Below are 25,002 nucleotides of genomic sequence, written 5' to 3'. Positions count from 1 at the left end.
TTTTTAAATAGTGTTTATGATTCTCTCCAACCACTGGAAGGACACAACTCCATGAGAATCCCTCATGCATGCCAACACACATAGACCTTCCCCTGCCCCCCTGTTATTCTAAAAAAAGGCTTCCCTGGCCACCCAAAGACCTAGCTGTTGTGTTGGGACACAGGGCATGTCTACACTATAAACTTAAATCAACCAACCTATGCTAGGCCAGATTACAACCCAGCTCATGTCCACACTACCCTCTGTCGGTCATTGTCACACGTCCTCACCAGGAGGGCTTCCACCTTAAGAGGGGCGGAGTGGGACGCTGAGAGCCTGGACTCTCCGCTCCATGCACAGCTCCTCCCTGGGCAGCCCCCCATCCGTCCTAGAATGATGGCCCAAGCTGTGAGGTGGACTTCGTCAATTTCACAGCTCCAGCACAGAACCCTGAAATTGACAAGAATGACAGCCAACAGCCAAAGGAAGTAATACAGTGTCTACAGGGACACTGTCATCTTAATGACACCAACATGAGCCCTACACTACTTGTGGAGGTGGAGTGATGATGTCAGCGTAGTAGAGCACGTACATCAGCGAGAGCAAGGCTGTAGTGTGGACACTGACGTAGTCAGGTCAACGCAAGCTGCTTTACGTCAATCTAACTCTAATTTAGGCCAGGTCACAGTCTTATTTTATAGCATAGACCAGGCATAACGAGGCTCCCCTTCACTCTTTAGCAGGCTGCCTTCCACAAAAGCACCAAATAATAACAAGGTCATTTAACATCCAAGACACACTCAGCCAGGACTTCTTGGAAGTCCCAGGCATAAGCAGTTGTGTGCTGTGCTAGGGCTGGCCTATAACCTCGTGTGGGGCTCAGAGTGATAGTCAACACACTGCAGCTTACCACCCATGCAGTGGCAAGATATAGTGAAAGAGATAGTGAGAGACAGATAGTGAGGGCAAGGAGATCAGTCCTTCTGCCCAACAGGTAGTCTCCACAATTGAGGTACATGATTATGAGGTGTAACTAGGTTGATTAGGTACCTCTAAAAGTGACCAGAGGTTTCCTAATCACATGAGGAGAACAATGATCATTTGAACTGTAACAGTGTATACAGTCACTCAAAGGCTAGACACCAGCACGTGTCAGCTGGATTGACTACTGCAGTGAGGAGACATGAGAAAGTTATACAGAGTGGGACAGAGACGGAAATGCTCTTAGTCACCTTTTTACACACCAGATAACATGTGGAACTCATTGCCACTAGATACAGAGGCCAAAAGTTTAGCGGGATTCAAACAAAAGGGTTAGATATTTCCATAGATCAATGACAAGGAGATGATACCATTACATGAGTTAGAATAAAGATGAAGAGGGGATATAAGCCCTTATGCCTCTCAGCATTAACCAATCACTAAGGTTAGGAAGGCACTTCAGTTACGGCAGGTTATTCTATAGTTGTCTGTCAAGTTTTCTTGCACATCCTCTGAAGCAGATGGCATTGGAGCCAGGTCACTGGCCGATCCATTCCTAGTTCTCCGACAGAACTACAGGCTTCCAAAGGGCTTTTTTTTTTTTTTTTGGGTGGGGGGGGGCACCAAGTCACCTTCCCGGCTGCTCTTCTACAGGGACCTCCAAGAAGGCAGCCAGAAAGCCTCTCACTAAGGGACTGATTGATGGGAATGAGCTTCATCATCAATAGCAGAGAGAGAGGGAAATTAACAGAGTGTGGGTGAGAGCAAAGGTGACTCCACCCAGCCTCAGGAGATGGTTCATCCTGCCCTTAGATCAAAGGGACCCATAACCCAGTAGAACTTATCTCACCAATGCAGGATTGTTTCCTAGAGTGCATGGACTTGGGTTCTGTCCAGGCTGATTACTTAAGATGTGCCAAGCAATGGGGCTCCCTCCACTTCCCCCACAAGCCAAAAGGTCTCACTACAAACCCAAGCTAGCAACATGCGCGGAGGGGCACGTTCCTCTGCCAAATATGGCAATGGAAGGGATCAAGCCCTGGAACAGGAAGGACTTTTTCTTCCCTTCAGCACAGGTGAGTTGTCCTCTAGCCAAATCTCAGTTGTCTCAAGGGAGTGCCTTTGTTCCAGAATTACCTTGTGATCAAACAACCTCTCTGTAATGTCACAGGCCACTTATGCACCTGACAGGGTGGAGGAAATCAGGGAGAAATGTCCATGTGGGAAGAAGCAAGGGCAGCCAGTCTCCAAAAGGGAAACAGATGCTGAGTGGGCAGGATATAAAGTCTTTCCCAGATGCCAATCTCATAGGGGGATCCCAGCCAGACTGCGATGGGCAGGCAAAGCAAACACGTCCCAAGCACCTAGGATTTATACTGACAGGGCCTGGCTGCAAGCCCAGCCAGCCCAACTCGAGGGCTTCCAGGGACAGGGGTTCCACAGGCAGGGGAATGAAATATCAGCCCCAGGTACGAGAGTGTAGGGGGACTGCAGGGAGAGCAATGGGATGCCACAGCAAGGATTATATTAGAAATACCCAGAATGGGCTTAAAATAGACTGGGACACCAGTGAAAATGAGAGGGGCAGTGTGAGGAAAGTCCCCCTCTCCACGTAGGGCCAACAGCAGGGCTGGCTGACCAGGGAAGAACGGTTCTGTTCCCATTTTACTGAGCTCAAATGGAGCCACCGCTCACTTTGCCAATATTTTATTGCTTTTTTTTCCTTCACAACCATTTAACAATTTTTTTTTTTTAAGTGATGGAGGAAGGAGGAGGGGAGGGAAGGGGAAAAATGAAAATTCAGACAAATTGTTGCAAAAATATGTCCTAGATGAGGCAGTTTTTTCTACAAAGAAGCGTTTCATTCATAAAAATACAACCAGCTCAAGCTAAACAGCAGAACTCTAGGCTGGCATGGATTCTGGAGAACCCACAATGCCCAAGGGCGGAGGCAGATCCTACAGGCGGGGAGGGAGGCATTTAACGCTAATGTTTTGCCAATATTGCACAATGCAGCCTCTTTAACAAAGATCTGTATTCTGAGGCCCCAACCGCAATGGTGTCCAGTCTGACCCTTCCCTCTTGATGCAGTGCCTTCCACAGCAAGGCAAGTTCTTCACATGTGTGACATTATTGACATGAACCGTGACCGTATAGATCATTGTTGTGACCAAGGTCCTATAGTTGCACCAAATCTTGTACGAAGGAGGTCAAGTAAGGTGTCTATGAAAAGGTTATGATTTGCTGGTTATGATTATGCTATCTGTATGCATGTATCATTTTTGTATTTAAAGTTGTAAGTATTGGCCGTATGACTGTTTCAAATGTTGGCTCCTGGGGCAACGCCATGAAGTAATCATAGAATATTAGGGTTGGAAGAGACCTCAGGAGGTCATCTAGTCCGATCCCCTGCTCAAAGCAGGGCCAACACCACCTAAATCATCCCAGCCAGGGCTTTGTCAAGCTGGGCCTTAAAAACTGCTAGGAATGGACACTCCACCTTCTCCCTAGGTAACCCATTCCAGTGCTTCACCACTCTCCTAGTGAAACAGTGTTTCCACATATCCAACCTAGACCTCCCCGACTGCAACTTGAGACTATTGCTCCTTGTTCTGTCGTCATCTGTCACCACTGAGAACAGCTTAGCTCTATCCTCTTTGGAACCCCCTTCAGGTAGTTGAAGGCTGCTATCAGATCCCCCTCATTCTTCTCTTCTGCAGACTAAACAATCCCAGTGCCCTCAGCCTCTCCTCTTAAGTCATGTGCCCCAGCCCCCTAATCATTTTCATTGCTCTCCCCTGGACTCTCTCCAATTTGTCCACATCCCTTCTGTGGAGGGACCAAAACTGGACCCAATACTCCAGGTGTGGCCTCACCAGTGCCAAATAGAAGGGAATAATCACTTCCCTTGATCTGCTGCCAATGCTCCCAATAATACAGCCCAATATACCATTAACCTTTTTGGCAACAAGGGCACACTGCTGACTCAAATCCATCTTCTCATCCACTGCAATCCCCAGGTCCGTAATCAGACAGATATGCCATGTAAGATATCTGCAAAAATTTTATAATTTGCCAGATATGATCATCTTGTTTATATGTTTGTATCACCTTTGTATTAGGAGTTATAGATATGTCTGTCTGTCTGTATTCCAAACTTGTGCTATGCTTCTGGGTGATACCCCAGACAGTTTGGCATCAGCACTGCCTGGCCTGCTTGATGGCCCATTAAGAACCATCAGCTCTACAACTGACCCATTGAGAGAAGGCAGATACACCTTATGACTCAGCAAGGCATGCAGGGACATGCCTACAGAGAGAACTCTCAGGCTTCCAAGCCATGTGCTGGGCAGCTTGTGTTTGGAACAAAGGAAGCGCAGGCCACATGACAAGAGACTAGAAAAGGCAGCTGCATCTTCCCAATTTTGTCTTCAATCCTGCTTCTGACCTCTGGAGGAACTGTGCTTGAAACTGAAGCTCTGAATGACCCACCCAAGCTGGGACGTCTGTACTCCAGAGACTCGATTGGTTTAAAATTAGCAGTAATCCCATCAACCCTGAAACAAGCCTGAACTAAGAACTTCGCAATTGTTGTATGTATTTGATTCCATTTAACCAATTTTAACTCTCATCTATATTTCTTTCTTTTTATGAATAAACCTTTAGATTCTAAAGCAGGGGTGGCCAACCTGTGGCTCCAGAGCCACATGCAGCTCTTTAGAAGTTAATATGCAGCTCCTTGTATAGGCACCGACTCCGGGGGTGGAGCTACAGGCACCAACTTTCCAATGTGCTGAGGGGTGCTCATTGCTCAACCCCTGGCTCTGCCACAGGCCCTGCCCCCACTCCACCCCTTTCCACCCTCTCCCCTGAGCCTGCCATGCCCTCACTCTTCCCCCCACCCCCTTCCAGAGCCTCCTGCACGCTGTTTGGGATGTGCAGGGAGGGAGGGGAAGGCGCCAAGTAGCGGGGCAGCTGGTCGGCGGATTGATGGGGGGCTGCCGAGGTATTGCTGGGGCTCTTTGGCAATGTTCATTGGTAAATTCTGGCTCCTTCTCACGCTCAGGTTGGCCACCCCTGTTCTAAAGGATTGGCAACAGCGTGATTTGTGGGTAAGATCTGACTGGTATATTGACCTGGGTCTGGGGCTTGGTCCTTTGGAATTGGGAGAACTTTTCTTCGTTTACTGGGGTATTGGTTTTCATAACCATTCATCTCTATAAGGAGTGGCACTGGTGGTGATCCTGGGAAACTGGAGTGTCTGAGGGAATTGCTTGTATGACTTCTGGTTAGCCAGTGGGGTAAAACCGAAGTTCTCTCTGTTTGGCTGGTTTAGTGCGCCTTAGTAGTAAATGACCCCTAGTCTTGGGCTGTGACTGCCCTGCTCTAAGCAATTTGTCCTGAATTGATACTCTCAGTAGTGTCGCGCCAAAGGCCGCTTTGTTACAACAGGTCAGAGCATGACAGCACAGCTCTGCTGCCTTCCCATTGATCAGCTGGGGCCTTCGGACCGGCTCCACAGAACTTCCAAGTGCACATCCTCTAGGGGTTGGGGCTAAGAGGCTACGCTATGTTTAAGGGCTGCATTGACTTTGCCTTTCTGGATACCCATCGAGAGACAGGCCAGAGGGCCCTTTACCGAGCATGGTTTGCGAGATGGGGAAGGTGATTGTCGGCCGTCCAGTCATCCTCCAGCAGCTGCACAGGTAGGAGAGGTCTGTCCGCAGCATCTCCACGATCATCTTGTTGTCCAGGGCCAAGTAGAACTGCTGCTGATCGATGAACTGCAGGGGACGCAGAAGCAGAGGTGAGCGTGAGAGGCTGAAAGCCACGAGGACTCAGACTGCTGCTGCAGCACAGGGAGAGGTGGGCAGTGGACCATTCATAAGACGAAGGAGCAAAACTAGAAAGGGCTTCTGCAATGTCACAGCAAGCAGGTCAGTCCATTGCCATGGATTGGTTCTGGGCATCTGCAGGATTTAGGGGTCTTACAGGTGGCATGTTCTGTAGGCTGCATGAGTGCAAGACAGGCAATACTGGAGAATCACAGAGGCTGTATGGGAGAAGCTAGTTCTTGGCTGCTAGGAAATCCTTTCTACATAACCTGCCTGGAGACTGACAACCCCAGATTCAAGACTCCTGCTTTAGGCACGGCTGCCAGCTCTCCAGCTGATAGGCAGGTGTGGGAAGATGCTAATGCTGTCATACAGCGATGGGAACCTGCTGGTTGCCACAGAGTAATTAATCAGAATCCGTGGCAGTGACACTTCTGGAGAGAAAAGCAATGGGCGCTGCTCAGCAGCATCCTGCTGTGAGGGGAAGTGCCCTTCCACTGCATTTCTAGCAGCTACCATAGTGACAAAGCACATCAATACAGAGACAGACCAGATTTCAACAGCTCTGTAGCAATCGCTGTTAGATAAATGCCCTCATGGGGGCAGCGGGGGGGGGGGGGGCGTCACTTATTTCCCACATAGTCTGCTTCTCTCCTCATTTACCCTCCTATCACCCATTCACAAGTCATTAGCCCAAGAGACACAAGCATGGCTGCTGTATCATCTTGGTGATGGGAGCTCTGACTGCTCTGTGTTCTCCTGACAGCCTGTGGACTTTAGGCTGGGCTGACAGCCTCCGTTTGCCTACAGAGCTGCAGATGGTGCAGGCTTCACAGCCTCTCCAGTGTGCATAGGCCTGATGCAGAGAAGTCACCTGCTGCAGCAAGAGGATGACCTGCCTCTGTGCCCATGCAGCCCTCAGGCTCTCTGCCATGCCTGCCAGCCTGGGGACCAGTTGGCAGGAGATTTTAATTGCTCAACTACTCTCTGCACATAGGAGCCATAGAATCATAGAATATCAGGGTTGGAAGGGACCTCAGGAGGTCATCATCTAGTCCAACCCCCTGCTCAAAGCCATGGGGCAGCGTGATGCACCCTGGCTTTTGATTATTGCACCCCTAGCCTAGGCTGGAACCAGGGACCTAGAAGGTGGAAATCTCCCTGCTCTATTACCAGTCCCTCTTGGTGTTCTTAAAAAGGAGGAAACCAAGAGATTTTAGTGTTTTCTTTGGGTTTTTTGTTTGTTTTTTTAAAAGAAAATCAGGTTTTACGGCTTTTCCTAATTTCTCCTTATTGACAGCAGCCTTTAGTGGGCTTCCCTGTTTGTAAAGAAAAGGAAGAATTGCTTACAGGAGCACTTCCTACCCACACTCTTGGTGCCTCCCCAACCAGGAGGTGCTGGCTGTTCCCCTTTCCCTTCTTGTGAGGCTTTCTCCACAAACTGCTTTGTTGCAATGCCCAGCTGCAGAGTCTTGAGCACCATGGCATCATGTGGTACCATGGGCAGCCAGGACTGTTTCCAGGACTGGCTGAGCAAAGAGACATTTCCTTCCATTGCTGTGCACACACTGCTTTTATGGTAGGATCCACACAGGGGCTGGACTACTGCCATGGATCACTTCCTTTAAAAAACAGCATTGAAGCACCTGCTATGGAGAAACTGACAGAGGTTTCCGTGGACTGGGAAGGCCCCAACTCTGACTTCATGCCTCTTTGAGAGGCAAGGTAGGTGGACCAGCCTTTTACTGGACCAGCCTCTGCTGGTGAGAGACTAAGAAGAGGAGCTCTGTGTCGCTTGAAACGGTGTCTCTCTCACCAACAGAAGCTGGTCCAGTAAAAGACATTCCCTCCCCCACCTTGTCTTTCTAATATCCTGGGCTCCACATGCCTACAACTACACTTAGCAGTCTGCAGCATCCTTTAAAAAGAAGCTTGTGCTTCGAGTTCTAAAGGCCATGCCTACCTGGTTGGAGCTGCACCACTGACACAGCATGGTTAATGCACATCTACCACCATGACACACACTCAGCTGCCACACTGCCCAGCATGGCCACCTACCTGGGGTGTAAAGGTGAAGATGTTCTTTCTGATGTCATAGAGCTTGGATGTGCCCAGGACTCCCATGTAACGGAAGGGTCGTCCACTCAGGTTCATTTGCTTGTTGCGACCTGTGAGAAGTGGGAAGAGGAGAGGTCAATGCCTCGGTTACTAAAATGCTCCAAGAGGAGACCTAAGACAGGACATTTGGGCAAACAGGCTCAGGCTCAAAGTCTGTCCCCACGCAAAGAAACCCATTTGATCCAAGACACATCTAGAGCAAGAGTGTTTCCAATAGTGATGCTTTGTCCGAAAGTGACAAGATTTTTGGTCAGAGGTCAGCTCCCCACTCTGGATGCGCTATGCTGCACCTTAGGCATTATAGCCCATCTGAGCACTAGACTGGGACTCTGGAGATTTGGGTTCTATTCCTGCATCTGGCCTGTTGGAAGGTCTTGGGCAAGTCACTTGGCTGCTCTATGCCTGTTTCTCCATCTGTAAAACTGGGACAATACTGCTATGAAGAGTGCTAGATAAGAGCTAGGGACTCATTATTATGCCCTGCTCCAACACGCTTCTTGCACTGGAGAGGAGTTAACGTTTACAGCCCTTCCACTGGATCAGACTCCATTGTTATCCTTGCAGGGGAAACTGAGGATTTGTAGCTTAATTGAAATCCAGCTGCTAGGACTGCCATATGCTCCCTACTTACACTTTTGAACTCTTAGGTCCCACACTGCTTGTACCAGAATGTTTGTCTAGCCCCTTGTTAATATATTGGCACCACTGGATAAGGGTTTCCTCACCAGCATGCAGCAAATCCCAGGCAGTGGGATACAGAGACATGCTCCCACCTCCCTGAGCAGACACATGCAGTGAGGAAGCTATTCGCTGTTTAAATGAAGATGTGCTCTCAAAATGGAAGAAGGAGGCAGTGTGATGTTGCACTCCATGTGTTTTATGGAAATATGCTTATGAGTGTGAATATGATATAACTGGAATATGCTTTATGCAAAAGGTCTCTCGTAAGGTATCATAACAAAGGTTATAACCTACTGAATATATTCCTCCTATTTGTATGCATGTATCATTCTTGTATCTGAAGCTAGAAATAGGAGTATAACTCTGGAGGTCCTTTTGTAATCATGCAAAGTGTGGGCCATTAATGGTGGTTTAGAATCTTGATGGCTCCCACTGACTAGGACAATTGGTTGTCAATGGATTATTTACCTGCACGCCTTCCTGTATACATGTGGGCCAACCCAGGAAGAATGGAGACTAGGGGGTCTTACAGTGACATGTGACCATGTAACATGATACTGGAATCCATCTTAATCCTTGTACTTTTTCATTGATGATGCAGGGGTGGGGACAAAGCAGAGACAAAAGATTCCTGCCTTGTGCCAAAACTTGGGGGGGCAAAGGGGGGGGAGAGGAGAGAAGAGCAGAGCAGGACGGGACAAAAGAGGCTGCCTGTCATGAGAAAGACCCTGCTTACCACTGGAGATGTCTGCTGGAACTAACAAGGACTGTACCAGGGGAAAGGATTGGGCCCCAGACTAGGAAGGAGTCTAGTCTGTGAAAGAAGCTTATTAGAACATCTGAGGGTGAGATATTACCTGTAAACAGATTCTTAAAGTATTAGGCTTAGACTTGCATGTTTTTGCTTGGTGACTTACTTTGTTCTGTCTACTACTTGAAACCACTTAAATCCTACTTTTTATATTTAATAAAATCACTTTTTTATTAATAAACCCAGAGTAAGTGATTAATATCTGGGGAGCAACCAGCTGTGCACCTCTCTATCAGTGTTATAGAGGGCAGACAATTTATGAGTTTACCCTGTATAAGCTCTACACAGAGTAAAATGGATTTATTTGGGGTTTGGATCCCATTGGGAACTAAGTGTCTGGGTGCTGGAGATAAGTAACCTGCTGAGCTGTTCTCAGTTTAGTCTGTAGCTTTGGGGGCATGGCACAAGACAGGGTTCTGGAAGTCCCAAGATGGCAGGAAAAATGGGCTCAGAGGTAATTTCAGCACATCAGGTGACAATCCCAAGGGGGTCTCTGTGACCGAACCCATCACAGGCAGATTTCCAGGAAGCTGAAGGCTGTGCTAGCAACGTGCTCCACATGGCTTTCAGGGGCAGCACTGGCTGGAGCTACACAAAGCAGGGGTTGGGATAGGACTTAGAGGTCTCCCGTCCCCAGGCCATCCCTTGACAACACTCAGCATCTGGTGCAAAACAGCTCCCTTCTAGAGATCAAGCAAGCAACACAAGAGGGGACTGCTGAAGAGTGAGCAGTCTCCAAAGGGGGGAGGGAGGGAAGGACTGTCAGCATTAATTCAGACTTCCCTCGCCTGAATTCAACTGGCCATAAGGAGAGAGGACAGGTCAAGGGCTTGGGATGACAACAGGGCTCCTGTCTTTTTGAAGTGTTCCCTTATCTCAGTGGGTCTCAACCTTTCCAGATGACTGTACCCTTTTCAGGAGTCTTACGTACCCCAAGTTTCATGTCACTTAAAAAGTGCTTGCTTACAAAAAATCAGACCTAATACACAAAACTGTCTCAGCACAGTGTTACTGACAGTAACAGTGTTACTGTTGACTCCCATTTTTACCATGTAATTATAAAATAAAATCAATCAATCGGAATATAAATATTGTACTTACATTTTAGTGTAAACTATATAAAGCAGCATAAACAAGTCATTGTCTTATTAAATGTTAGTTTGTACTGACTTCACTAGTGCTTTTTTCTGTAGCCTGTTGTAAAACTAGACAAATAGCTAGAGGAGTTTATGTACCTCCTGGCAGAGCTCTGCATATCCCCAAGGGTACACGTACCTCTGGTTGGGAACCACTGCCTTATCTAGATGGCAAGGGCGTTCAGACTCCAATTGACCTTTCACCCTCCATGCCCCTGGTCAGATTTTCGCCCCATGAAAGCTGCCAGGACAGTCGGAGGGTATGGAGCCAGTTGGAGGTCCGCGTGCAGGAGCCCATCACCTGGGCTGCAGGCTCTGCACTGGAGGTTGGAAATGGTTTTCCTCTCGTTAAAAACCTCACATCGATCTCCAGCTCTGCTGAAGCTTGTTATAACAAGATCTAGATTTGGAAGTGAGCTTGACCAACATGGCCATATTGATAACAGCCTGGGCTTACAGTCAGCAGGTTGGAGACTGACGTTGAAAGAGGGATTCTGGGGAATGGGTGGTGACACAGGGTGGGGAGTTCTCCCAAGAGTCCTTTGCCTGCTAAAGGAGTGGGGTTAGAAGGTGTGCAGGGACGGTTTGAGAAAACACACACCTGTGTTCAGTCAGGAAAGGGTTACTGGCAGCCTCAGGACATTCTCCAACAAGAAATGAGGGTGGGAGCTGACAGTGTTTCAGCCGTGGCAGTGTCACAAGACCCACTGCTCCACTGTCCATTAGAGTACATTGGAAAGTCAGACACAGGGAGGATCGAGTCGTTTCCCAAGCTGCCTCTCCCTGTCCCATCCAGATATTCTATCACCCCCGACCCAGGTGCCTTGGCAAAACTCCGGCCACTCACCCAGTCTGGCATAGATGTGGCTGAGGATCCGGGCCGGCTGCACTCTGATGGGGTACACGTCAGCCACTGTCTCCACCTCGATGCCCTGCTTCTTCAGAATGGCCTTGATGCCATCTGTCTCGGCTAGGATGCACACTGGGCGAGGGTGGAGAGGGTAGTATCAGCAGCTGGAGATCTCGGGCCAGGAACTTCAAAAAAGGGGAATGGCCATTGGGCAGTGGAGGTTGCTCAGAGACTGGGTGCAAGTTGCTTGGCAATGACTGCTTGGGTTCCCTCATCGTTAGCATCAGCACCCATCCAGCTAACCTGCCACCCTAGAGAACAAGCTGGGCCCTCCGCCACGAGGGGTGGGGGTCTGAGAGCCATCCCTCTGGCAGCAACAATTGCCATGTGGAAGCTTTCACTGCCCAGTGGACTGGACAAGAGGTCCAGGTTAGCAGGTGACAGAGGTGAGAGCAAGATTCATCAGTATATGAGTCAGCAACGGCACTGGCATGAGGTCATGGCTTAAAGGGAGCACTTAAATTTCTACAGCACCTTCTATCCTGAAGGACCCTTAAGAGCTTTACATACTTAAACAGATTCCTTTATATAGCTCCCATGTCACTTCAGCCACTGCTGAAAAGTAGCCACCTCTGTGGAACAACATAGCAGCTGTTTAACTGAAGGGAGACAAGGAATCTTTAAATCAAGAGTCCCGGCCCCTTCACTCTCAGAGTGCCATCCAAAAGAACAGCATCTCAAGCAGCAAACCAGGCTGGGGCATTGGCTCAGCACTGACTCAGAGGGAAGAGTCCCCACAACAGATACACCGACACCTGAGAGGTCTTCCAATAAAGTATTGATCTGAATCGACCCTGCTTAGCTTCAGTGATCTCACAGGATCAGAGAAACTGTAAGGGGGAAACGTTACTTTTGCCGTCACCTCATGGCACCGCTCACCACCTGTATGAAGGCTTTCAACCTCCTGAAAGGACGACCAGCTGCACCACCCATTACCAGACACAAATAACATCTGCCAAATCAAGTCAGTTACCAGATCCAGTGCGGTGAAGCTGCCAGCCCTGCTGGTGGGCAGAAAGCCATACTGCATTTGCAGCTGGAGACTGTTTCCATCCCTTCTTCTGTAGCATACCTACAGCAACCTGTAACATCAGACTGCTATGCTCACCTTGGACTACCACATCTGGCTTCGGGACAGTAGCAAACCTGCGATTCAGGGGATCAATTTCACCTGGAGCCAGAAATCCCTGTGTGAAGAAATAACCAGAGAGAGAGGAATTGCCCTCACAGAGAAGACAAGCTGCTTACAGAGACCCCTGCTAACATTACCCTAGCAGCAGAACACATCAGTAACACAGATCACACATTGAGGACTGGATTAGGTGGGGAACCCCTATCTGTCAGGTTCAGTCGATCAGCATTACAATGGGCTTCTGAAGCCTACTGGAAAAAGATAGTTTGGAAAAACCTCTTCCCCTTTCTGGTACTCATGGATGAGCCCATTCGGAGACAGGAGTGGCAGATCCTTCTTCACCCAGAGTTATTTTGCTTCCTCGGAGGGACTCGGTAATGAACACACTCTGGCCAGAAAGAATATTTAATTCTTTAATCCCACCTTCTCCAGGTCTCAGCTCTTCCGAAAGTAGAAGACAACAGTGCAGAAGAAGCTAGCAGCATAAGAAGCAGGAGAAGAGCTCACCCAGACAGTGTAATAAAAGCAGGCCTGGAAGATGAGTGAAGTAGCCACGAACTGCAGTGGTCATAGTACAGAGCACTGCTGTGCTGAATAGCGGCCTCTGGATGCTGACAGGAGATTTTGCTATCCTGGTGGAGGGATGTTTTACTGCAGAGGGGATGGTGTGGTGGATGATGTTACTTAGACAAGCCTCCAGACACTCATATGAGCATATTTCAGAAAAGGCTGCTCACCCAATGCACCAGACAGCAAGCGGCGCAGGCAGAGTGCAGTGACCAGAAAAAGAAAAGATGAAAATAAGGCCTTGGGTAGAATGCAAGCAAGTGGGCAACAGAACAGCCCCATGTGTTTGTGGGCAAGTGCTACTCAGAGGCAGATGCAGAGAGCGCCTAGGAGTAGGGCGCTACAAGGAAAACCCACAGATTCCATGAAGTTATGGGCAGTTCTCGCAAATTTAAAGATCTGCCGGGCCTGGTGCTAAGCTCTCCCAGCTCCCACTGACCACGGTGGAGGCAAGAGTGCTCAGCACCTCAATGTTTAATGCAACAGGAACGAAGACTGACTCCTGAGCAGACAAATACCTCAGAGATCAGAGCTGCTAAGCTTGGACTAACCGGCAGCCCAGAGTGACAGGTGTGATCTCACCTCTGCCATCAGGCACCCAAGGATGTAGAGAGACTGGCCCCACATGTGGGGCAGCTTGCCCATAGGGACCCGGTCGACAGTGTGGGGATTCATATACTCCTCATCCACCTGGAAGGAAAAAAAAAAAAAAAAGAGAGAGATCAGGCAGCCGACAGTGCCTACAGCCTAGGAGATGCTGCAGGGCACCAACCTACCACCCAGCAGGGAACGTTTTCAGTACTGCCATCACATACCCGGGGGGCCCTCTCCTATTGGGGTGGGGTATTACCCAGGCAAGCTTCCCCTCCCATGCTCTGATGGGAGACCCCTCACCCCCTCCCAGTTAACTAGGGGAGGCCAATACCACACATTCAGGGCCTCCCAATGCAAATCTCTTGGAAGCAGCTAGAGTTTCCACACAACATTGTAGCAACATTCCTATGGATCTTCCTGGTTTAGCACAGCAGAGGCCTTAGGCTACCAGAGGATCCCCAGTGTGGCTGTGGCATCTTCTCACTCTTGGCAGCTGCATGCTGACTTTAAAGGCAATTGACATATTTTAAAGTACCCACGCCCAGGAGATCAGAGCTGTCCCCTGCATGCCCCTTCCTCCCTGGCTGCTTTCAGACATTTGGTTCATCAGGGTCAGGCAGCCAGACCTAGAGACTGTCAGAAGGGGGCAAAGGGCAGCCAGCAGAGCTTAGCACCCTGCTAAAGCACTGCCTGGCAGGGCAGGTGTCTCAGCAGCGAGCGACGTCCCTTGGAACTAGTGGCGTGCATACCGTGAGCGCTGCAATGAGCTGAAGGGCATGGAGGTGGAAGGAGTTGTGCTTCCCAGCTGGATATGCTAGCTGCGTCCACACTGCAGCTGGGGGCGAGCCTGCCAGACCAGGTAGACAGATTCATGCTCAGCTGCAGCACAGATGTACCCATTCCATCCTGAGGAGAGCAGACCTGGGATTGGGGGGGTGTTGGAGCCAGCTGTTTTGACCTCAGATGGAAGGGAGTACACAGCCCCTCCCCCTCAAGTGCCTCACACACTGGTTGGAAAGGGGGCAGCATTAACCCAGAGAACTGGCATGCCCTCAACCCACAGTGCAGGGGTCACAGCAACCTCCAGCTTCTGCCCAGTCTTAGCCATGACCAGGAATAGAGCACGCTGGAGACGAGACCCAGCGAGCCACGCTCACCCCACCCAGCCCATGCAGAAGGGGGAGGGGAAAGTTAGCAGGGGGATTCCTGCAGGAATCAACCACAGCTGTTCTGAGCCTACAGCAGAGGTGCCCAGCTTCACACCACATTGCCCCTGGCCAGGCAGGGGGACAGCGATGCACAGGTGTCTTGGGTAACAGCTATCATCAACCCCCCTCCCCACTTTGGGCACTGGTAGAGGGAGCATCTATGGGGTGGCAGCAAGAGCATGAGGCGGGGGAAGGGAGATTGGATCCCTTTTGATTCCTGCTACCTTTAATGTTTTAAGCAAGAGCCTGGGCCCTGGGCATAAGGTGCAGCCCCCCGTTAGCCACTGGCTCATTTAAGAGGGAGCAGGGCCCAGTGACTCTGACAGGGCAGCTGATGCCCAACGGGGCTTAACAGAAGGCACCTTGGCCACATACACAGAGCAAAATAAAAACAAGACTGGGCAAGTCAGAGATACCTGAAGCCAGGCAACTGGCAGAAGGAGTAGGGAGTTGCCTGAGGGAAAGAGCTGCAGGATACCCGCCGGAAGAAAACTGTCAGGAGCACTGGCTAGAGCTGGGGGACCATACCAAGGGGCCAGAGAGCTTGTGGCAGAGCCAGCTTGGTCAGTGCAAGCTGGGCCCAGAAGCAAGGGGTTAATTCAGGAGGGTGGCTCCCAGGAGCAGAGATGGCCTCACAGATGGGGAGGCCTAGGAGACTTACACTGCAGGGTGCCTTTTGGCAGAAGACCTGAATGGAGGGAGGGCTGTGGGAGGAGCCCAGCAGCAAGGGGTTGGCCCTGGAGGGAGGTTCCCCTGAGCAGGGTGGGGCACCCAGGTGAGGAGCCCTGGGGCAGTGGAACCCCTCTCACAGGAAACCTGACTTGGGGCTACAGGAGAAGGCTGAGCCCCAGGGCTTCAAGGGAGAACAAGGCTTCATGGCTCATGGGAGACCAGCAGGTCTGGGAACTCTCAGGTGGAGGCCTGGAGAGTGGGTCCCCAGGACAGGGGAATAGTCTTGGGACCGAGCAGTTAATGACTCGGGTGGGCGATCTCGGCACGGGATTGAAGAGCTGCTGTGCTGTGACCGTGTTTGGGGAGAAGCTGCCTTTTACAATGAGGGATCTGCAGACTGTGGCTCTTCACATGACTGCAAAAAGGAAATGGAGACAGGTGTGTCATGCCACAGCCTGCCGTTAGGGAAGTGCTCAAGATGGAGGCTGCCCTGCTACACTCACCTTATTGGGAGGGACACTGTACAGCTCCGGTACCATGCGAACTCCATTCTTCCCCTTGATGAGCACGCCTTCAAGGGCCTCCCTGTACTCCTGGACCTGAGGGGGAAGCACCACAGGGAATCAGCTCCCAACGCAGCATCCCCAAGGGCAGAGCCCCCAGACCAGTGCTCCCTATAATTTTTCCCCATGCATGTGCAGAATGAATTTTGTTATATGCACCAATACGGAGGTGATGTATGACACATCACCTCCATATTGGTGCACATAAAATTCATGTGGCAGGGTGGGGCCGAGGGGTTCAGAGTGTCGGAAGGGGCTCACAGCTGAGGCGGAGGGTTGGGGGTACAGGGGTGCGAGGGCTACAGTTGAGGGTGCGGGCTCTGGGGTGGGGCCTGGAATGAGGGGCTCAGGACTGGGGGTGTGGGCTCTGGGATGAGATGCAGGCTGCCCCAGGGCTACAAGGGGGGCGGGGGGGGGGGGGGAGAGAAGAGAGAGAATGAACTCCTCACAGCATGTGCCCCTCCTCCTCTCCCCCGGGGCTGGGGTGCCCCTCCCTTGGCTGCAGCAGGTCCCAGCCAGGTGGGTTCCCTGAGCACCTATGCAGCGCTTAATAGCCCGCTGCACGGCCACCTGGCTTACAGGGAACTTAGCCCCAGACCCGTCCCCTACCCCACACCAGATCAGCTGGGATTAGAAATGTGCATGTAAGCGTTAAATAGCAACAGGCAGCACCCATGTGCTCACTCTATGCACACAGGAGAGCACAGAGCCTGGCCCCACTCCCCCACCCGCCATGCCAGCAGTTCAGAGTGTTTATTCCCTTGTAAACCACTGTGAGCAGGGGCTGTCTTTCTGTTCGGTTTGTACAGGGCCTAGCATAATGGGGGGCCTGGCCCATGACTGGGCTCCTAGGCACTACAGTAATAACCAACACAAAGACAGCCCAGCAGTTCTGAGATCCTAGGATAGCAAAGCAGGGTGTGCTTGGAGTGGAGGAGCCAGAGAGACTGACAAGGGCACCCCAGGGGACTGTGTTTAACAAGCAAGCAATCAGCTTATTTTTCCCCTTAAAGCCAGACTCCCCTCCCCAACCCAGGTGTCCCCTCCAGCCCACACCTTACCTGCTCTACATTGCCGCTGAAGAGCCCGTCGATAATGAAGTAGGTCCAGAACAAAGGCCACTCGCACTCAATGTTCTCAAAGAGCTTCAGCTCAGCAGGCTCGTAATAGAGGCGATTTGGGTCCTGTGCAGAGATAGTTAGGTCAAGTCATGCAAAGCTACAGCTGGAGGCTTGTTCTGGCCCAGTGACCCAGTCCCTCTCTCCCTTCTGAGTCATCCTCTCCTGACTCCTTCAGCAGCTGGGTGCTCACATGGTGACCTTCTGGCCATGAACTGCTCCGGCCCTGGGAACTGCATCCAAAGGCAGGGGGTAGCTGCCCATCGTGCATGACTGTATAACCCAGGTTTCTAGAGCAGCATATGATTTGAGAGAGAGAAAGAGAGAGAGGAGAGAGAGGGGGAGGAGACATGGATTTGTGGTTGAATCCTGTGTCTGCACATGACCAGAGAGAAAGGCAGGGCAGCTAGGAGAGCCAGATGTGGCAATTACTGGACATGCTCAGTAGCAGTTTGTGATGCTAAATGGAAAGTTTCCATTAAGGGCAAGGAGTCTTACAGCCCCACACATTCACCATCTGAGATTGATGCTCAACAGACTTCAGGGTATGTTAGAAATATAAGTGATCCAGGCACAGTGAGAGGAGGGTTTGTAAATTTTCACCTGATTTAGCTGGGCTTCTGTGGAAAAAGTGCCCCCCAGAGTGAGAGCCTCAGGGAAGTTCAGGGGGTGCTTATTTTACGTGCTGATCCCAACACCTGTATCATTTTGGATACAGGCTACAGCTTTCCTATCTCACCAGAAACTGAGACCAGTCAATACCTAGGTCATACATAGCCATATAAACTGCTATTATATAGCAATTACTACAGCTTACATCCTTATTAACCCAAGGACTGGAATGCTGCTAGCTGGAAGGATCCCCAGACTGCTATTTGCTGACAGAGCTCTGAAGCGCTTTCTTCTCAAGCTGGGAAGAATCCAGGTGACACAGGCTACATTTTATGGCTATGCTATAAAGAATGAGAACTCAGCTCTGAAAGAAGATCAGTAGGAAACGTGCCTGCTAAAAAGTGTAGAGCTGACCCTCAAATATACGTGACAGCAGCAGAGTGGTGAAAGTCAGTGCAAGGAACACCAGTAGCTTTACTAACCAATAGCTTCTGTTTAAAATGTGTAAGTATTCAAATACTATTTACAAGGTGTGTATTAAATGTTTACTTAGAAACCATAGGATTCCCTCTCCTCGCAGCTGACTGGTAGATGTCATGAACACCAAAGCTCAAGGTTTTGCATGCAATAGCTGTGAGCCTCACTCTGTATAATGTGTTCCCACAAGGCCCAGAAAAAGACATCTCTGGCCTGGCTTCAGCAGAGTTAAGCTGAGGTGCAGGAACGGGGAGTATAGCAGAGTTGTACATAATTTACCCCCAGCATGTGTTGCACAAATGGCACCATCAGGGTGAGGAGGATGGTGAGGAGTAGGGTTCCATCTTTCACAAGCATTCAGTTGTGTGATGGCAGAATGGGGGTGTTAGGGAGGGAGAGGAGGAAATGGGCTTCTCCCAAGCAACTCTCCCCCTCCTGGAAGGTCATATTTCCAGGGGCAAGGGTCTTCCCAGACGCAGATCAGTATGGAGCTCAGTGTTGGTCGCTGACTTCTCCCAGGAGGCCCATCTGCTGTCCAAGTGCTGCTAATCTTGCCCAAGCAGAGCGTAGCAGTGGGAGGGGGCCGAAGGCCCTGACTATGCAGGACTCCTGCAAGAGATGGCAGGTCCCCTCTGCCTCCCCTGGAGACGTTAACCCAGAAAATATGCCCCATCCCCACAGCAGGCCCCATCACCAGGGTGGATAGATATCATCCCCTAGCAGCACTGAAAAGCCAACACTCCTCCTCTCCTTCCATAGCCCTCAGCCGCCAGGGTTCCCTCTGTGACCCAACACTGCTGCTCCATTGGCCACTGCACACTGGCACTCTTGGCTGTGCTACTATGTGGAAGCTTTAGTGATTCCTGAATTAAATGGCCCCTCCATCTTCCCCTCCTGTGCCAGACAGCCTTAGATGGACTTCCATTAACCTAAACCATCTCAGGGCTGATGTTTTAAATGTAGTAAAAAGGAACTCAAGACACCCCCACCCCCACATCAGGCAGCTGCCTGGTGCAAAGCAAAGGAAAATCCAGCCAGCAAACCCCACAATACACACCTCTCTAGGGGTCCTGTACCCATCTCTGAGAAACCGGCAGCAGCCATAACGCCCCTGGAAGAGAAAGGGGAATTCACTTTGGGACAGGGATCTGTTCCTTGCTGCTGGATACAATGCAGTTACAGTAACTACAACTTTAAGCGAGTAGTTATGTTCCTGAAAAATGCTACTTTAAGCAAAACGATGTTAAACGAATCCAATTTCCCCCATACGAATTAATGTAAATGGGGGAGGGGGGTGTTAGGTTCCAGACACAATTTTTTTTTTTGCCAGAGAAAAGACTTTTATATATAATACAATATAAATTTTTTTATATTTATTTTATATAAAAAATTTAAAAAAGTTACACACACACACACACACACACACACAGAGTATAAGTTTTAAACAATTTAATACTGTACACAGCAATGATGATTGTGAAGCTTGGTTGAGGTGGTATAGTCAGAGGGTGGAATATTTCCCAAGAAATGCCTTACTGCTAAATGATGAACCAGCACTTGGCTGAGCCCTCCAGGGTTAACACATTAACAACAATGTAGCCTCACACTCTGCAAGGCAGCAGGAATGGAGGGAGGGGAGACAGCATGGCAGAGAGAGAGACAGACACACACCCTATGTGTGAGAGAGAGCGTGCATTGCCCCTTTAAGTATGCTGACCCCACTCTAAAGTACACTGCCCTTTTAAGTAGATCAGCAAGTTGAGACAGCAGCTGCTGCCAGGAAGCTCCCTTTGTCCTGAGCCCTGTCATGTCCGTCTGTCCCTCCCCACTCTATGGAGATGGGGTAAGCGGGTGGGCAGGAGTGGGGGGGCAGGGGGACACCCTGACATTAGCACCCTTCTTTCCCCTGCACCTCCTCCACAGCCAGCAGGAGGCTCCCAGGAGCAGCTCCAAGGCAGAGGGCAGGAGCAGCACATGGCAGTGAGGGGAGGGACAGCTGAATTGCAGCCAACTGATAGCCTGCTGGGCAGCTGCCGCACAGGGAACTTAGGGGAGCGGGGTGCTGATACAGGGGCTGCCGGTCCTCCCTGGTTCCAAGCCCCCACCAGCTCACTGCAACAGGCTGCTCTTCTTGCAAGCAGTGGACAAAGCAGGCGGCTGCCAAACCACGTTATAAGGGAGCATTGCACAACTTTAAACGAGCATGTTCCCTAATTGATCAGCAACATAACAAAACAACATTAACCGGGAAGACTAAGTGAGGAGTTCCTGTATAGCAGAGCGTTATGCCCAACATACAGCCCACGATGGCTTCCAGGCCCTCCTTCTCACCTATCCCACCCCCACTTTCATCGTCCTCTCTCCTTAGCTGTGCACCAGCCAAGGTGGCTCACCTCGGTTTGTGTGTCAGTATGGGGCTGGGATTACTTCCCTTATCCCACCTCCATTGGCTAGCTGGCCAGGCTACAGTAGCAGAGCTCAACGACCTGTAGGTCCTAGGAGAAGGGATAGGTCTCAGGGAGGTTGTGATAAATGAAGGGCAGGGTAGCTCCCTTTTATGGGCAGCCAGCCAGCCAGCCATAAAGTCCCTCTTGGTGGCTGTTTTCTGCTTGCTTTACTTGTAAAGGGTTAACAAAAATCCCCCAGGTAAAGGAAAAGGAGTGGGCACCTGACCAAAAGAGCCAATGGGAGGGCTAGAACTTTTTAAAATTGGGAAAAAACTTGGCTCTCTCCCAGAGAACCACAACACACAAAGCAGCAATGCTGTAAGCAGCTTTAAGCCAGGTATGATCATAGATCATCAATTCATACCTCGAACCTACTTATCTGAAGCCTCAGATAAATAAGTAAATTAGGGAATGTCTAGAAAGATGCGATTAGGGTTATTTCTTATTGGCTTGTGGACTCCTCTGTGCTAACCCCAGATGCTATGGTTTTGCTTGTAACCTTTAAGCTGAACCTCAGGAGAGCTATCTTGATGCTTAATTTTTGTAATTGTTTCTTTTAAGATCTAGCGAAAAGCCTAAGTTCCAAATGTATTTCCTTTCCTTTCGGGTTTAATAAAATTTAGTTTTTTTAAGAACAGGATTGGATTTGTGTGTCCCTAAGAGGTTTGTGCATGTTGTTTAATTAGCTGGGGGGGGGGGGGGGGAACAGCTAATTTCCTTTGTTTTCCTTCTCAGCTCTTCCCCGGAGGGGAGGTGAAAGGGCTTGAAGTTATCCCACAGAAATGAACTCCCAAATGTGCCTTCCTGGGTTCCAAGGGATATGCTATTGGGTGGTGGCAGCGTTTACCAAGTCAAGGTCAGAGAAAAGCTGTAACCTTGGGAGTTTAATACAAGTCTGGAGTGGCAAGTATTAATTTTTAAAATCCGTGCGGGCCCCCACCTTCTGCACTCGAAGTGCCAGAGTGGGAACTCAGCCTTGACAGAGGTGTTTGTTCCTCTGCGATTTCTCTGTTGGGGGTAGAGCCCTAGCGGCTATTCCCTGCGCCACTGAAGATTAGTAGGGCCTGCAGTCCTGGACAGCTCTCCTTGAAAGGGCCAAGAACAGCCTAGAGAGACGCTTACCTGCAGCTTTGTAACGATTTCTTGCTTCGTTATCTCCACCAGCTCACTGTCCTCCACGGCAAAGGCTGGGTATGAGATGACTGAGAGGAGGCTGGCATCAATCTCCTTGGAAGTCGAAGCCCTTGGCAGCATGGAATGGAGAATAGACTAGGAAGAAGGAGAAACTCCAATGCCAAACACTGGTCTCTACACATTTAATAGCGCCGAGGCAATGGGGTCAGTGCTTCCACGGGCCACAGCATTACCAAGGCAAAGCACCGTTATGGCAGTGGAGTGTGCCATGGGAATTGCAGGGCAATTCTGGGCAGAGGGAAGAGCTAGGGTTATTCTAGAGACAGGCCTGGGCCAGGAGGCTCAGATCCAAACTTTAAGAGAGTTCAGGGTGCTTGGACTGGAACCATCTCTAATTTATAAAGGGCTGTGACCTGGGGGAGCCCAATGGTGCTGGAAGGACTGCAACAGTGTGTAGGGGTGGGGAGAAGCAACCAAAATGGGCCAAGATTTGATTGGTGTGGTGACCACGTGAGCCAGGCTGCTACACCAACCACTCATATTTGGCCTGGCAGCCCATCTGTCATGCTTGCAGAGAAGGGGATCTACCATTATGCCAGTCATCTCCAGTCAAGAGCCAAGGGGAGGACTGGGTCCCCCCTTGTTGCACCCCTGCCAACTTGATTTATAAAAGTGGGGGTATGGTCCTTCCCCCCACCCCAGCACTCCTGGGGGAGCCACATGCCATGAGCTACTGCTTCCTACAGCATCAACATTCTGCCTCAGCAGAGCACCAATTTGGAGGGATCCTACAGGATGGAGATGAATCACTGGAATGAGACCCCTATTGGATCATCCACTCCACCTCTGCCAGTGCAGGGCTGTGCCCTAAGACATCTCCCTCTCAAATCAATCAACTGCAGGCAGCAGAGGGCTTGTCTACATTACCCGCTGGATCGACAGGCAGCAATCGATAGGGGGGGCGGGGAGGGGGGCGCGGCGCGCATGGGAGGGGGTGTCAATTTATCGCATCTAGTCTAGACGTAATAAAATCAACTGCCGAGCGCTCTCCCGTCGACTCCAGTACTCCAGCAGAGCGAGAGGCGCAGGCGGAGTTGATGGAGGAGTGGCAGCAGTCGACTCACCGCAGTAAACACACACCGCAGTGCGTAGATCTAAGTACGTTGACTTCAGCTATGTTATTCACGTAGCTGAAGTTGCGTAACTTAGATTGATCCCCCCCCACAGTGTAGACCAGACCCAAGACAAGAGCAGCACGGTCTGGAATCAAGCCTCTCTAAACCCGGAGGAGTAAAGAAGTCAGACAGCTCTTCCTCTCTGTAGAGCAGCAGCAAGACTCCAGGCTGCTGGACTGGTGGGAGGAAGCACTGCTTGCTGGACCGTCAGAGCAGCATTTGTACCTGGCAATGCTGCACCTCATCCGTCAGGACATGGATCACTGACTGAGGGCCTCCTTTGGCACCAAAGAGATCAAGTTCATCCAGGGCTTCGAGGGCTGCCTGTGACCAAGGATAGGGGGAGGAAGCCAGGCAGAGAACAGAACACGTGAAGACAGCTGCTCATGCAGCAGCACCACACAGTAGCTCTAGTATGACAGCTACAGATCCTGAAACCCGAGCATTCCTCCCAGCCTCTACCAGCGTAAGGAACATAAAGACCAGATTTGAGAGGTGACCACAGGAGAGCCAGGGGCTGGATCTGGGTTTGGACTGTGGAACTCCGTCCCTGCACCCTCCCGCCCCCATTACCTCAGGCCCTCTCTCTTAGGGTCTCACCCAAGAGACAGACTCCAGTAGCAGAGGGCATTTTGAAATAACAGTGGCCAGAAAGCTAGGGGCTCCACCACTCGACTTTAAAGGACAATTTTACAGAGTTGAACACTTTGTAGGCTAGTGTATCACCCAACTGCAGTCAGGGTGCCCTTGAATAGGCAGCTTTACAAAACATTCGAACCCCATTTTGCAGATGGGGAAACTGAGGCACAGAAAGACAACAGCTTGCTCAAGGCCACACAGAAAAATTCCACTGCAGGAGTAGAACCTGCTGGGCAGTCCTGCCCCCAGGCTTGGCAGTTTAAGGCTACAGAGCACATATGCTATCGCCACTATTGCCAACAAAGGAGCCCACCAGCCCCACGCCAAAGAGATCAAATCTTGGAAACCCTTTCCCCTTTAAAACATCTGGGGAAAAATTTAAGATGAATTAACCAAAATAATACAAGGAGAGGAAACTCTGGCCAAGCATGAAGAGGTTCTAGTGCAGACCCTTCCGTGAGACTGATGGGCTACAACAGAGACTTCTCTGTCTATACAAGCAGGCATATAGATGCTTTCTGTCTATGAAACTAACCTACTGTACAAAGAACCTCCCCTTGCCAATCTAGTGATCTTGGCCTGACAAATTTGCAAAGAAAAATAGGCTACGATAACCTAGGGAAAGATCCATATCTCACCTTACACTCACCAAATGGAGATGGGCTTAACTCTTTCTTGAGACTCGGGTTCTCATGAATAGCTGCTATTTAGCAGCTGCCAAGCCTGGCTAACAACTTGGGTGCTGCTACTGGTGGGTGTTTTATGTTCCTCTCTCACAAGCAATGAGTAGAGGCATCAGACAGGCTAGAGAGCATAGCTTGTCAATGTACCCTAGAAGGAGTTTTATTTCATCCTCCTCCAAAATCCATCTTGGGTGACGAACTGCTGAAGGTCACCAGATGTCCCCCCAGCACCTTCTCCAGGCTTACCTTAGCCATGCCGATTGAGCTCACGTTCAGCTCCGTGATTCCTTGGTTCGTCTTGTCTCCACGTTCCCATATCCCGAAGTCCTGCCATGAATCAACATCATCACATCAGTGCAGCAGGTGAAACAGCAGTGACACAGCACAGTCAGCATCTAGATCACATCAGGGAGCCACTGCACAAGGGAATGCCCTGGCAACTCACACGGCAGAGTCACAGACCAGCTTGAGAGGAGACAGAAATCCACTTGGTCCACACTAAATAGGATGGAAGTAATACATCTCTGTAT

General features: G+C 50.3%; 1 protein-coding gene across 3 annotated transcripts in view; it reads right to left on the bottom strand.

The window, feature by feature from the left end:
* PHKA1 (phosphorylase kinase regulatory subunit alpha 1) overlaps nucleotides 1–25,002 on the bottom strand; it is a 211,157-nt gene that overhangs the window by 168,258 nt on the left and 17,897 nt on the right. For 2 of the 3 annotated variants that reach the window (XM_074964317.1, XM_074964316.1), the window contains exons 6-16: nucleotides 24,719–24,799; nucleotides 23,376–23,474; nucleotides 21,964–22,110; nucleotides 19,452–19,505; nucleotides 17,249–17,371; nucleotides 16,128–16,223; nucleotides 13,733–13,840; nucleotides 12,560–12,638; nucleotides 11,389–11,523; nucleotides 7,854–7,963; nucleotides 5,600–5,744 (exon numbers count right to left, since the gene is read on the bottom strand). In XM_074964317.1, the coding sequence (XP_074820418.1) occupies nucleotides 5,600–5,744; nucleotides 7,854–7,963; nucleotides 11,389–11,523; nucleotides 12,560–12,638; nucleotides 13,733–13,840; nucleotides 16,128–16,223; nucleotides 17,249–17,371; nucleotides 19,452–19,505; nucleotides 21,964–22,110; nucleotides 23,376–23,474; nucleotides 24,719–24,799 (1,177 nt within the window). The remainder of the gene's footprint in view (nucleotides 1–5,599; nucleotides 5,745–7,853; nucleotides 7,964–11,388; nucleotides 11,524–12,559; nucleotides 12,639–13,732; nucleotides 13,841–16,127; nucleotides 16,224–17,248; nucleotides 17,372–19,451; nucleotides 19,506–21,963; nucleotides 22,111–23,375; nucleotides 23,475–24,718; nucleotides 24,800–25,002) is intronic. The other variant, XM_074964318.1, reaches the window with a different exon arrangement.

Source organism: Natator depressus, chromosome 9 (genome assembly GCF_965152275.1).
Source record: "Natator depressus isolate rNatDep1 chromosome 9, rNatDep2.hap1, whole genome shotgun sequence".
Lineage (NCBI taxonomy): Eukaryota > Metazoa > Chordata > Testudines > Cheloniidae > Natator > Natator depressus.
Note: the sequence above shows the minus strand (reverse complement) of the source record. Positions and strands in the feature narration are given on the sequence as shown.